At 37.7% G+C, this 15,449-nt stretch overlaps 1 protein-coding gene across 1 annotated transcript; it reads right to left on the bottom strand.

Moving 5' to 3' along the window:
- Positions 1–241: 241 nt before the first annotated feature.
- On the bottom strand, positions 242–14,686 carry LOC144445634 (von Willebrand factor D and EGF domain-containing protein-like). Its single transcript, XM_078135260.1, has 15 exons — positions 14,137–14,686; positions 12,793–12,986; positions 10,276–10,356; positions 9,489–9,842; positions 8,967–9,046; positions 8,459–8,522; positions 6,989–7,234; positions 6,026–6,252; positions 4,751–5,117; positions 4,079–4,237; positions 3,373–3,744; positions 2,552–2,812; positions 2,008–2,065; positions 1,547–1,646; positions 242–672 (listed from the first exon to the last, which is right to left on the bottom strand). The coding sequence occupies exons 1-15, from the start codon at positions 14,483–14,485 to the stop codon at positions 612–614; spliced, it is 2,973 nt and encodes a 990-aa protein (XP_077991386.1). The 5' UTR covers positions 14,486–14,686; the 3' UTR covers positions 242–611.
- Between the last annotated feature and the right edge of the window lie 763 nt (positions 14,687–15,449).

Here is a 15,449-nt window from a genome sequence, read left to right as displayed (position 1 = left end):
AACTTGCAGGAGAATTGACATGAGATTTTGTACACATAATCAGACAACTTAAAGTGCAACAAAGAGTGGAGGTTCTGTAGAATACTCTACGTCGTTCCATTGTATTTTGACTTTATATACTACGTAAATATATATAACGATAATGAAAAATACTAAACTCTCTCTCTCTCTCTCTCTCTCTCTCTCTCTCTCTCTCTCTCTCTCTCTCTCTCTCTCTCTCTCTCTCTCTCTCTCTCTCTCTCTCTCTCTCTCTCTCTCTCTCTCTCTAGGTTACTATATTGTTCAAGAAAATTGGACAAATACTTGCAAATTAGTACTGTAGAAATGAAGCATACTGTAGATGCCAAGGTGCCACACATTCTTCAATGTAATATTCTAATATTACATATCATAAACACAGTTATGCGACTACAATACTGACATGTATATATCTAGAGTTAACAAGATTGGCGTACGTTACTTCTAGGTGCACATAAGCAGCAAGGCAATGTTCTTGAATACTACTAATATGGCATTTAATTTCATGTGTTCGTCATTCGTCACAATTGCGACATGTCGTCTTAAAGCTAGGTATATGTTCTTGGGTAATAATGTCGCCTGGTTTTCGTCACTTAAGTTCTGCTCTTCAGGGCTTCTGTAGAAGCGCTTACCTTGTTTGATTTCCTGACAAACCTATGAAAATGCAATAAAGAACCAAAAAAATTGAGACATTTTATTAGTATAATAGAAACTATGTAAATGACGTTCATTGGGTTATTCTTTCTAAATCTTTGCAATATGACCAAATTCGATTCTGATAGAAATGGTGATATAACGTAACGACTTACAATGAAAAGCATTTGAATAGAAACAAAATAGTCATCAAGGTCGACAAAAATGTCACTAACATTGGAATATTTTATAGTCTGAACCAAAAATCTTGCCAAAGCTGCTTCTATTTCATCTCCTGTCATAACAAAAATCTTATCAACTTTGCTACATTTTCTTTGAGTGAGCTCGGGCTATCATTGTCTTAGAAGAGCATTGCCACCCAATTGTTTATTTTTTTCTGGCATGTCAGTTGATTAAAATGTAACAATTATGCTTCAATATTTGCTTTGCTAGACAATGTTAATAAAATATTTATCGAGCCAGACAATGTTTTGTTCCTACTCAGCTTATTTCTTCTGATAAATGAACAGTTGTTTTTCAGTCATGTGAAATTTAATGATTGATTGACCTTGTCAAACAAAACCTAATTTGGCACATGCACAGCGAAAGTGAACCATCTGATTAAAATCTGATGTGGTGAAACGGCTAGATGTCTTTATTAACCACCATTTCCATCATTTTGTGTCGTTTGTTTTGTTCGTGGTGATCCCTGCAGATTGACCATAGCCTTGACAGGCAGACTAACAAGAACGTCTGGCTGGCTGACTAATCTAGTGCAGCTCAGTAGACACTTTAATTATAAACAGGGTAGAGCTGAAAAGTATAAATTTGAATTATACAAATCTTCAGAATTCTTGTCATGTAATACAGGAAAAGTTATGTATTTCTAACTTACTTGAAGTACGACAGAACGACGACAGTTAGAACGAACACGGAGATCAGAATTCCCAGAATCGCGTACCCAGCATCTTTGAGAATATTTAGCAGTTTCGAATCTGTATAATAAAAATATATATCAAGATTGTTATTATCGATTAATGATTGAACACAATTATTTAGAAGAAAATATCCCAACAAATTAGAAATCGCCATATTAGGCAATCTTCTTTGTTTAGCACGGGAAGCTGAGTTAGTCTTGAACTTTACAAAATGAAGTCCGGAAAACTTTGGTATCAAAGTTTCCTTTTACTCTCCTGTTTTGTTATCTTTTCTCCATGTCTATTTGTCAGTCAGTCAGTCAATCAGTCAGTCAGCCAGTCTCTCGGTCTCTATCTCACTCCCCCCCCCTCTCTCTCTCTCTTTAATTTCTCTCTCTCTCTCTCTCTCTCTCTCTCTCTCTCACAATATAAAACTCACCTTTACACACTAGGTGATCCATATCAAAGCAATCGTCACCAAAGACACAGATATCATCCTGTTATATAATATATAATGAAATTAATTACTGAACCTTAAGTTCATTTGCATGAACTAGGTCACGGGCCTTTACCCCAAAACAGGTACAGGTTCATAAATCAACATACTAAATAAATATAATGAAATATAATTAATTAACACTGAAATTTGCTGTTACTTTGTACAATAAATCTCCAGCCTATGCATAGTTACAACCAAGACAGAAAATCCAGTGTCAGCGCACAAATATTGAAATAGAGGTCAAAATATATTAACCAGTGTAATCAAATATGGCCGCCAAATACAGACTGTGCTAATTTTATGAGAAAACACAAGATTGTTGATATCCTTTGAAAACAAATAAAATCATTGCAAGCGTAGATTAGATTATGCGACCGGAAGCAAGGTTCCATATGGAAAAAGTTTGAAAAAATTGTAAGACCTTTTTCAGAGAAATTTGTCCCCGATCGCGAGACGAAGGGAGAAAAACATTAGTATTCCTTACCTTTCTGGTACATGACCCATCGGTACCATTGCAGACATCACAGTTGGAATTATAGACAATAACTAGAACTTCGCCACTTGGGTTGTTGCCATCGTTACTAACAGCATACATAGATCCTGATGGTTTGGTTGTGTCAGAGTCGCCGCCGTCGTTGTTTGTAGTTGCGTTGCTAAGACAACTGACCTCGTCAAATGCCACGAACACGCCTGCGGAATCTGATGTCTCGGATTCGTCTATCGTTTCAAAGCCAGATATTGTTAGCTGAAAAAGTAAGGTAAATGGGATATGTGAATACTATCGGATAAGTACTTATTAGTGCAACGTAGACAACCCATCTATCTATCTATATCTATCTACCCATCCATCTAGATATACATACATACATACATACATACATACATACATACATACATACATACATACATACATACATACATACATACATACATGCATATACATGCATACATGCATACATGAATACATGCATGCACGCATACATACATACATACATACATACATACATACATACATACATACATACATCCATACATCCATACATGCATGCATGTAGGCAGACAGACAGACAGACAGACAGACAGACAGACAGACAGACAGACAGACAGACAGACAGACAGACAGACAGACAGACAGACAGACAGACAGACAGACAGACAGACAGAGAAAGATATCTTAATGTATGAATGATATATCTTAACAGGCTGAATAATTATATAAACAGTCAGATGGAAGTGTTCGCGACAATGGTAATGCTGTTACATTAATGATTAATTTGCCTGACATAAAGAATTATCCAAACATACCTTAACTGGTTTCCTGTGGCATGTAAGACCATCGGAGTCGCTGAGATTATCACCAAAAATGGAAACATGGGTACAATTATAAATCGTTTTGTCGCAGAGTCCGTCCTTATGGCCTGTGTATACGGTGGGAGCTTTGGTCGAATCTACGGAACAATCTAAACCTTCATATCCAGTATTACAGTCACATTCACCACTCTGACACGTACCATGGCCATTGCAGTCTTGGGGACAAAGATAACCGAGAATTTCCTCTGCCTCAGCGAGTACACCGTCAACTGTTGTATATAATGACGTGTCCTTTGTTAGTCTTTCCTTGCAGTCTGACTTCATCATCTCTTGTGTACTGCTGGCTTCTTTCAAATCATCGAGAACCTATCCGTAAAAACAGTTTATGGTAACATGGTTTAACTCCAACCTCCGTTAAAAGTTCTAGAACGTCACATTGGGGAGTAAAGTAATCGTGCTAGATCTTCACATTTGTAATATGACGTCATCGTATGTAAGTATACAAAATAGGTAGGGAAAATGCTTCAAGTAATTAACGTTTCGTTATGTGCCCTAATATCTGAGCAAAACAATGAAATAATAACAAGCCTTACTTGTGGGTATTTGACAGTGACTCAATACACGAAAAACAGAACTGAGGCACAGACTACTCTTTAAAAATTATTTCTGAAATTGAAGATAAAGTTTCTTTAAAGTGTACCTGAATATCTGTTTTACAGTACTGAATGTACTGGGCCACTGCATCGTTTCCTACAATGGATACACAAGCCTGTCCAACGCTAGAGGTTACAAGGACAGCGTTACATTTAGCATCAGCGTCAGCTTCTGTAATACCAGAGGTAGTCGGCCAAGTTGGTGTCTGTAAATGGGGAAAAAAGAGCACGGATTGATGACCTCAAATTAGTTAGGTAGTCTTGCCTGTCACATTCAGAATGGTGCCGCATTTGTATTCCTTTTCTATATGACAACATTACGAAGACGTTTAAAAACTTATGACACACACACACACACACACACACACACACACACACATACATACATACATACATACATACATACATACATACACACACACACACATACACACACACACATACATACATACATACATACATACATACATACATACATACATACATACATACATGCTTACATACATACATACATACATACATACATACATACATACATACATACATACATACATACATACATGCATACATACATACATACATACATACATACATACATACATACATACATACATATACCATCGCTTTATTAGCATGGACAATAGGCTGATTTTTATCTAATTGCTCTTGAAAATGACAGTATTTACATAAGGAGACATGAAGATTTGGAATTGACTTACTGGTGGTTCATAATCTATGTCAAAGTCAAAGTCTAAGGAATCGTTTTCGTCACCAGCCTCTCTCTTTCGTCTTCGTTGTTTTTTGTACTCATCCATGTCAGCTATGTAATCATCAGTGATATCACACCAATAGGAGTCACATCTTTTTGGGTTCGCAGTCTCACTTGGTAAGTAAGATCTCTTAAGATCTCGGTTGGTGCCGCACAACTGTATCACTTGTATATTATTGAAGATCCCAGCGAAGAGGGCGCTCAAGGGTGTGGCAAGAGAGCATGTGCAGTATATTTGTGATACAGGATCCCTCTCTGACGTAGTGGGTATGTCATCGTCTAGTTCCCCGTAAAAGAGATTTTTGCCAGGAGGAGTTCTATCGATAAAAAAAAGTATATATATATATATATATTACGCTCTGCCACTGCGGTATAGAGCACTATCTTAGCAGATTAATACTAACTGAGTTATATATATATATATATATATATATATATATATATATATATATATATATATATATATATATATATATATATATATGAATGAATGAATGAATGAATGAATGAATGAATGAATGAAAAAAAGAACAGTGATAGCCAAGTCTCCTAAATTTAACCAGAATACATTCTCTAACCAACTGAATTAATGCGTCAACCTATAGATATCGTGTATTTTCCTGATAGGTACCTTTTTATTCGTTTTGTTGTCATTCAAGTGTTTTCCAGTGATTGAAGTACATATACTTGTTGTCAGGTGAAAATATCGCATACTGGGGTATTTCCACGAATTCGAACATAGGTTGGTGAATGTACATGTCATTGAGTTCTTTTAAACAAAACATTTAGTCTATATCTGCTAGACCTCGGATGTTCTTCCGATAGAATACGACACACGACCGAACATCGCTATCGAGGATGGAAAGCCCTCACTGCGAACTTCGTTCACTTATAGTATCGAAAGAAAGCCCGAACGTCTAGCAGAAAGACTACCAAACATTATGCACGCGCGAAAATTATCGTTGTTGACGTCTACAGGACCCGTTATCAACTCTGCGTGCCTCAGAATCACGTGTCATTTCACTGATTGAGTGCATGTTACTGAAGCTCCTTTGTTTCGAAACTTAAATAATTCCAAGACATTTCACAGGGTTAATGAAAATTAATCTTCTGGGTTAGCTACACATAAAGATATACAGCTAAGATATAATATTTTAGATGATACAATCATGAAACATATGGATTTAAAAATGTACCTTGTGACACTTATGACATAAGATATTACCTCCATGTACTGGAAAATTCTCGTCTGGTCCCCCAACTTCCAGCGTTTGAGTATTTTTTCTCCTTTGCCTTAAACGGTCCATGTAATAAATCGTTGTCTTTATCATCGTCACAGCTTCCGCAGAATCCAGCATTCTCAAATTTGTAATCTTCACTGCCATAGGAAAAGTATACACTCAGATAATTCGTTCCATATATGGTAACATATGCGCCATTTGGCAAGTGTACCTGGGTAATAAAATCAAACATTATTGGTGAACTTTGAAAAAAAATTTAAAAAAATATGACAGATGGGAAGAAGTAAAGACTTTGCTCTTCTGAAAATGGCAATGAAAGGACGGTAACTACAGATTAGACAACATCTTAGGGAATCCTTTTTTATTGCTAATTATAAGTCATATCAATTTAGATCTCTTCGGAGAACTGTACAAACTGCTTTACTATGTGTTTAAGCTCTCTCGCTCAGGTTCTCTGTTTGTCTGCCTCTGTACCTTTCTGTGTCTGTGTCTGTGTCTGTCTGTCTCTACCCCTGTCTGTCTGTCTGTCTCTCTCTCTGTCTCTCTCTCTGTCTCTGTCTCTCTCCCTGTCTCTCTGTCTCTGTCTCTCTCTGTCTCTCTCTCTCTCTCTGTCTCTCTCTCTCTCTCTCTCTCTCTCTCTCTCTCTCTCTCTCTCTCTCTCTCTCTCTCTCTCTCTCTCTCTCTCTCCACCCATCTCTCGCTCTCTGCTGTTGCGCTTGCAGAAAAAAATAGTTGAAGTTCCTATTTATCTGTAAGAATCCATTGTCTGTTAGCCGCAAGCGATTTTTCCTTGAGTTGCTGTCATGTATTGCAAGAAACTGTGTTCATTAAATCTTCATCTTAAAGATTAACATATTCTTATTGGTGTCAGTGTGGTTGTATCGAACACAGCCGGTGAGATAGGTAGATTGTTTTCTTTTCTTTTTTACAACTTGATCATACATTACCTCATGCATATAACCTCTGTAGTGTCTGGTAAGACGAAATCCTGGTGTCAGTTCTCCAGTTGTCAACACTTTTATCTGGAGAGTGGACGTCGAGTAATAATATTCATATCTCTCTCCTCTCCAGTACCAAACATATATTTTTGGTGTTACTTTGCATCTATCAAAAATAATGATATCGTCTTCAACCCTAACAGCGACACCACAATTACAGGCCACAGTACCACAAGCCGTTAGACGTGTTTGGACCTGTGACAACAAATTGAAAACAGTTTAAAATGCTGAATGTCTCCATCTAATGACCTGAAATACAACCTAGTATTAGCAGTAGACATAGATTTGGTGAAATGTCAATAAAGGTACGTAAGTGGCACAAGAACAGTAGCAAATAGTCGCATGGCATAATATTCGCTGATTTCAAGTTTAAAATTTATTTATTTTCTAAAGCGCCTTTTCTATTCATTAATATTCAAAAGCGCTGTACATAAACCAGATTTAAAAGCATGATAACACAATAAGACAAATAGAACTAAAACATCAAACTGTTTACAATAATTACAAAACTGACAACTTAGTTAAAGATACGTGGTAATTATCGTAATACACCAATACAGTTTATGATATTGTTTAAACAGATGTGTCTTTAGTTCACCTTTAGAACATCAGTGATCAGCTTTAGTTCTACACAGGTATTGAGTTCAATAGCTTTGGTCCGCAAATGACAATCGCTCTGTCATTTACTGTATTATATGATTGAGGTACAAGATTTTGACTATAGTCAAAATCAGTTTAATTAATTAATTAGGTTGGTTTCGTTTCCTGTGATTTGATTTTACTTTATGTGTGTGATTTTATATTACTTGTCCTGACCTGACCTCATTTTATCTGATCTCGCGATCTTATATTATCTTATTTCACTTGATTTCTCGTCTCATCCGTCTCATTTCGTGTTATCTTATCTCGCCTCATCTCGTTGAGTTGAGTTGAGTTGAGTTGAGTTGAGTTTCGTCCTGTCTCATCACCTCTCGTTTCGCCGTGTCCGGTCACCTCTCGTTTCGCCGTGTCTCGTCACCTCTCGTCTCGTCCTACCTCATTCCATCCCATCTCCTCTCAACTCATCTTATCTTCTCTCCTCTCCTCCTTTTCGTGAGGGTCGAGTTATTATTATCCCTAGCAAAGTCTTAAATCTATACCAGGTTCCCAATCATACAGCTGGATTGACTGGAGCACAATCGTATTTCAAATCTTGCCCAAGGACTTTAGCCATTCACAAACAAGCGACTGGGCTCAAACCTGCAACCTGCAGATCCCAAGCCGGCCACCATAACCATTAGCCAATCATGACTCAATAGGTTAGACTCGACATGGCCGGTTGTGTGTTTACAAGATTACTCAGAGTCTCCTTACATTCAGTTATTATAATATGCTGTTTCCCCCCCCCCCCCTTCTAAGCAAATCTCAATAAATACCTACCTCATAGGGATACTTTTCGTGTTTGTAGAAAATGAATTCCCCTCTTATGTATACGTCATAGTATCTAGAAGATAATTGTATGAATATTAAAAGGTTTAGTCCTATTGTGAGAAGTTTGCATTACACCCGACGATAACACAAGTGCTGAAATGACATTATGACGATTCTTTCGCAGGTAGTTGTCTCCTTTCTCATCTTACCTATTTGGCTATGGGCTATTAATATATTTTTGATTTGTCGAATATGTATTAGAATGAGAGAGAGAGAGAGAGAGAGAGAGAGAGAGAGAGAGAGAGAGAGAGAGAGAGAGAGAGAGAGAGAGAGAGGAGGGAGTGGGAGGGAGGGGGGATTTTAATATGTATCATGTTAGGAGAACTAAAAATATGTTCATGGATGATATAATGATGAGTCTGTGGTATTAATAATGTGTTACAAGAAGAATAAAACTAAAGCATGTGTTAAGTTGGACGGAAAAAACAACAACATACAAACAATTATATTTACTTACGCCCCATCACATGTGTGGTAGTGTGGGTCTCCAGAACCGCCACATTGCCTAAATATTTTATCTTTGTCCACTGTTTTTAACTGTATTACAATAAACAAAGTAAACGAAGTAGGTAATTTGGTGTTTAATATTTCTGTTTACTTGACTTCACCTGAATACGATGATGACAAGAGAATGTGTCTTTCCATCGATATCCGATCTTAATGTTCGAAGTGGTAAAACTGTCCTGATATGGGCCTTAGGGATATCGGTAAGGATACATATAAAACTTGACATTCTCTCTGGCCCGGATGCTTCGTTATTAGTATATTGTGTTAGTCACACAGTGAGATACATGGTATCATTCCGCCCTCATCGGCAGGCAGATGGCCATGACGAATTATATATCCTACAGTGGAGAAATTCAGGGGCCAGTAAAAAGCCAAACATGCTTGGACCTCATTTAGTTTGTACTGACTACAGACTTATTAAGTAGAAATAAAATGCAATATAACTGATCTGTCTTGGCAAGACTATAATTACCTTGATCAGATGCAAGAAATGATAGCCAGTCCACAAAGGTACGGGTGAGTACTGTACTGGAAGGAAACCAAGGAACACGGCCCCGTCACCATCACTGAAAAAGTCTCTGCGTGCCTTGACAGATAAGGTGATTTTGTTTCCGGGAGCGGTGTTGTTTGGTGTCACAACAGCGCCACACTTTTCAGTTACCACTGCATCTGCATATTTGCCAAAATAACCTTCTCGATCGGTAATGAATAAAGGTATGACAACTTCACACGATGGACATAATAACGGTACTGTTGATTCAAGTTGAATTTCCACACTAGGTGCACTTTCTTCTAGTACCACCTCCCCCAAAATTGGAGTATTTGCCTGTTGAATAGACAAATATGTGTTAAAACAATGTTCAACGAGTATAACCTATTGATGAATGGATGCTTGCATGCATGCATGGATGGATGGACGGAGGAAGAGAGGGAGGGAGAGCAAAGGAGGAGGCAACAGAAGGGAGGGATGGATGGATAGATATAGACGGACAGACAGACAGTGAGATACACACATATATACATACATATAGATAGATAGATAGATGGATGGATGGATGGATGGATGGATGGATGGATGGATGGATGGATGGATGGATGGATGGATGGATGGATAGATAGATAGATAGATAGATAGATAGATAGATAGATAGATAGATAGATAGATAGATAGATAGATAGATAGATAGATAGATAGATAGATAGATAGATAGATAGATTTCTTATCACGAACTAGCTAGAACCAATGGTAATGTACTTACTTTAATTCCAGCAAAGTAACCGACACTCCTCTTTGTACCAGTCACACTATCACCAACCAAAATATCAACTTGACATCGTATCTGAATAATAAATGAAAATAATTTATTTCATGTTATGATTTATCAAAATATCCAATAGAAAAAAATACAGTTCTGAAAAGTGCTCCTGCAGGGTAATGAGTATGAGTTTGGCATGTATAACCGTCAAACAGTGAGCTCATAGATATCGTATCACCACCGTTTTAAAGATTTCTATTTTTAAAAAATGGAGATTTACAACATTTGGATACTAAGCAACTTCTGAATACAACTCAATTTGAAGTGAATGCCTCCCGTAAGGTACTTTTTTATTACCGTTGTAAAGAGCACCGTAAACGTCGACTATTTCATTTTTACACGGCCATCAACCACTAATTTGCATAGATATCGTCCAAGAAATTACTCAGGCCTTGGTTTACCATAAGGAAAAATAATTATATGAACTACATTTTTTATTTGAATTGAGCAAGCTATTTTTTGAGAAAATGGTGACAGACAGACAGACAGACAGACAGACAGACAGACAGACGGACGGACGGACGGACGGACGGACGGACGGACGGACGGACGGACGGACGGACGGACGGACGGACGGACAGACAGACAGACAGACAGACAGACAGACAGACAGACAGACAGACAGACAGACAGACAGACAGACAGACAGACAGACAGACAGACAGATACTGAGACACAGAAACATACAGGAAACATACCCAGAAACCCTTCCCCTACGGAAGGCAAAATTATGTATATCAAGTCTGCCTCATGCATCGCAGGTATGCACGTCATGTAAGCACTAAACAAGTGGTAAATCATTCACCATAGTTGGCGTACTATGCTACCTGTGCAACTAAGTAGGAGAGTGCTGGCAAAATAGGTATTATACCTAAAGTCGTATAGATTTATTACTTAAACCAGTCAGGCTTGGATATATTTCACAATAAGGGGTCAGCATTTGCACGTGCAAACGAAACAATCGAATTGATACATGATTGATCGTTGATCAGAGTTGTTCAGGTCAAAGATCTAGAGCAAAGGTCAAGGGTCATAGACAAAAGATGTAAATGAATAGTCATGACAATTGTTGACATCATTAGATATGGTCTGTGCACTTACGTCAATTCTTTTTACAAAAATATTTCCTATTGTTTGTCGGTTGCCTTATTCACCATATTGTCAGATTACAGCCTGCACTGTCTCTTATTACTAGTTTTATTACTACTATGGAAACCAAGGTATACGCAAAATAACACCCACACACACACACACACACACACACACACACACACACACACACACACACAGATGGACGGACAGACAGACAGACAGACAAGTAACAAACTTGTCTGTGACACTCACTACTACTATTGACACTCAGTATTTATATAGAGTATGCATGGACGTCATAACAATCGCACTCACAATATTGCTCTCAATTAAATGGTTCGACTTTCACCCCTATCATTGTTTATACTTTCTTGATTACAGGGTGATCATATTCAAACAACGAATGCATCGCGTTGTGTAATTTTCCACATAGCGACAATAGTTTAAGTTCTAGAAGTGTTCCAGGCAGTTTGCCTACAGCTTTCTTTCCCTAGTAGTAAATCTCACTCAAGTGCTGGCTAGATTTTACGCCATAACACTTAAGAGCCCAAATCGAGTCGAGTATTGATCCAAAGTATTATCTACCAAACATAATACAAAGAATAAAAACCGTGGGTGAATAAATATCTGTCATTAAAATGTATGTACACATTCAAAATCAGTTCAAGTACTCTCATCATAATGCTTGAAGTAAACGTATAAACAGAAAGAATTTAAACACTTTGCATTGTCTTACGGTTGAAACAGGGGGGGGGGGGGTGTTTTCACTGCCTATCGTAAGTAGGCAGACTTATATTGACTTCAATTTCCAATTTGATTACACGAGTATCACATCAAGGAGTTCTAAGTACTTGGTTAATTCACAGGAATGGACTAGATTGCAGTCAAACTACGGCTAATCCACTTTTCCAAGACACCCTGTATTCAATGATAATGACCCCATCTATCTATATATCTGTTTTTTTCTGTCTATCTGTCTTTCTTTCTATCTATCTATCTATCTGTCTGTCTGTCTGTCTGTCTGTCTGTCTGTCTGTCTGTCTGTCTGTCTTTATATCTGTCTGTCTGTCTATCTATCTGTCTGTCTTTCTATCTATCTATCTATCTGTCTGTCTGTCTGTCTGTCTGTCTGTCTGTCAGACATTACCTACAAAGGACATTCAATTTTTTGATGAATTTTATTAAGCAAACTGGCAAGGAACGTTAACAGAGCAAGTACTAGTATTCTGGCCATAAACAAAACCCTTGGTATTGACAATCACTTGACTTGCCACCACAGCATAATTCTTCAAAATTATCTTAAAGAATAATTATACCAGTAGTAAACTAAAGCCACGTGATAAATCACACAAAAATTAATACACCAACCTGGCTTCCCATTTTTCCAAGCCATGAGGTCTGGTACAATGTAGATACGGTCGATGTCAGAGTCTCTGTGAAGATTTCATCGTCGTTAGCATACCAGGTAAAGGTGAATGTCTTATCAGAGGTGTCTGTCTCTCCTGTCAGTGTACACTCAAAATTTACATCCGTGTCTGTTGTCACCATTTTTATCCCCAGATCTGTTTGAAAAAAAAAATTGTTCAAATGTATTACTAGTGATCAGACGAAAAAAATGTGAAGAAGTGTGTGTTTCCGATAACTTGACTCGGCTAACTCTATACTAGTTTAACCCGCCGACCCAAAACATTTTTTAAACATTTAAAACAAAAAGATTGGAAATTCGTTGTCGTCTTGACCTTCATGTACGTCTGTTTTCTTTCCCCAGTGATGCCTTTATCATACTATCACAGAATTCGAGGATGTATTCTGATCGGCATTTTGTTTGGTTTTGGGACGAAGCAATATTTTTCAAAAAAATAAAAAAATAAAAAATAAAGTAAAATAACATCCCTACCTACCTACTCTATCTGTTCGTCTTTTTTAGTGATTGGTGAAACGTTAGAACTTATACAGAAACTATAAAGCTTGCCTAGGTACCGGGTGAAGGATTAACTTTCCTAAAATTGCCACATGCAAGCTTGTTCATTGTCCCTTTGAAACGATTTAAAGAAATTTGGTTTATTTGCCATAAAATTAATATGGTATTCTGTCCGCAGCCATACTGAACTCTAAGATGAAGAACAGTATCAATTTGACCTCTAACTCGGAAATTTGTACTTCAGCTAGGTTAACCCAGGCAAGATGCTTTGAGAACTTATTTTGGTATATGCTTTAACCTAGCTACAATAATTGTAACGTTTGTTGTGATTTTGAGGGTTTTAATTCTCTCTTTTTGTGCTTTTTTTTCGTTCCGATATTTAACTTGAAGCAAACGCCACAATTCCTTCTTGGCAAACGCAAATAGATGAGATCAAGCTAAAATGTGAGCGAGATGTCAGCGTACTACCGTTTCAAACTGCTGCTTTTGCCAATTTTGACGGGATTGTGGTACCTTTGAACATTTCTTGGGTCTCAAAGGCTCCGTAATTAATGTCGGAGTTAGGTAAGACGTAATTTAGCAGAAAAATTCCACCCAACTTTGCAATTCACATCTGAATCGCTTCCGTCTATTTGTTACAGAAATTGTAGCGTTTGCGTCCAGGTAAACATTTGAACGGAATAAAAAGCACACACAAAAACCCACTCAAAATCACAACAAACGCTACAATTATTGCAGCTAGCTTCAACCTTTGTTAGATCTATCTTTTGAAGTATTACTGTAAACTTTACCTGTGTCTGCTGGCAACTCGCAACATGGTCCTGTGTAGTCTGATGTGCAGTCACAATAAGTAGTTTGGATCGTTCCACCATTTAGGCAAGTTTCCACACCACATGGCTCTATATCAGTGTAGATTTGATTATTGTACGTGCAAGTCCGAACCTTTTTTGCAAACGGCCCACAAGTAGCACTACAAGTTGACCAAGATCCCCAGGAACAACCAGGTGGCGTGCCAGATGTATCTGTAGGCCCATCTTTAGGCCATTCTGTTGTCGTCTGGCTCTTCGTTACAACTACCAGTAAACTGACAAAGATCAGGCTGGTGACGCAATGCAAAACTTTCATTCTGTTTCGAATCATACTCCCCGTCAAACCGTACAACTGTGCTCGGTTAATCAGACGAACTACACTCTATGCGCCAAATTCGATGTTTTGGCAACCTATTTTCAGATAATAGTTTGGGTTGATCGCGGCTGCAAAAAGTATTAATCGGGAATCACCTTAGTGGTACCGAGCGATCGCCTCCTGTACTACCAGGCTTCAAAAGGATGTACAGGTGTATATATGGTAGAGTGCATTTAGGTGCAGTGACGAAATACCATATATTTGGTCCCTGGCTCTCTTCCAAAAAAAAAACGGTGTTGTTCACGCTTCTTGAACTGGAAACCATAAATTACTTGGTTTTTATTAGTAAAGTAGAGGGTGTGTGTTTCCAGGTTTTCCTAAAGACCTTATCGTGTGGCTGTGGTCCGATTGTCGTCAGAGTGTCAACTTGTATAAATACTTTCAAGACCCTCTGACACTCTCTTTACTGACACTGTCAATTTAGTGTAGTCTAATCGTCACAGTCTATTTCTCATACCAGTATTTTTGAATTGCCATATCATGTTTATGAAACATATACATACTTTATTTCTCGCGCATTTTGTACGAAAATTCGACTTGACATTGAACAATTGCATTTTGTAGCAGACGACACTAACTAGTTGAGACGGTGTGCCTGCAGTGCACGTCATAGAAGTATCTACTTCACTATTTGATCGATTCGTCGGTTCCCTTGACAATAGCAAACAAAACGATATAGAACTAGTTTAATTATTTCACCGAGGTGAAAAGTGTCAACAGTGTTGAAAGTTAGCCTAACTACCTTAACTATGATACCATAGTAACTGTGTCGTCAGTTAACATTTCAAAATAATTTACTAGCTCAATCCACGTGCCAGTGGTAACGGTGTCTTAGATTAAAACATGTAAAACAATTTACTTGTTATACTAACTTCACTGTACCACGTGGTTATGGGATAGGCGTGGTCAGTTAAAGCAC

This window comes from Glandiceps talaboti, chromosome 14, assembly GCF_964340395.1.
Source record: "Glandiceps talaboti chromosome 14, keGlaTala1.1, whole genome shotgun sequence".
NCBI classification, from domain to species: domain Eukaryota; kingdom Metazoa; phylum Hemichordata; class Enteropneusta; family Spengelidae; genus Glandiceps; species Glandiceps talaboti.
Note: the sequence above shows the minus strand (reverse complement) of the source record. Positions and strands in the feature narration are given on the sequence as shown.

Excerpts from the sequence above, each read along its gene's own strand:
- LOC144445634 (XM_078135260.1), bottom strand. The coding sequence starts at position 14,485 with ATGATTCGAAACAGAATGAAAGTTTTGCATTGCGTCACCAGCCTGATC. Across the intron at positions 10,357-12,792 it reads TTGGAAAAATGGGAAGCCAG|ATACGATGTCAAGTTGATAT; the intron begins GTTGGTGTATTA and ends TTTATTATTCAG. Across the intron at positions 5,118-6,025 it reads GAATTTTCCAGTACATGGAG|AACTCCTCCTGGCAAAAATC; the intron begins GTAATATCTTAT and ends TTTTATCGATAG.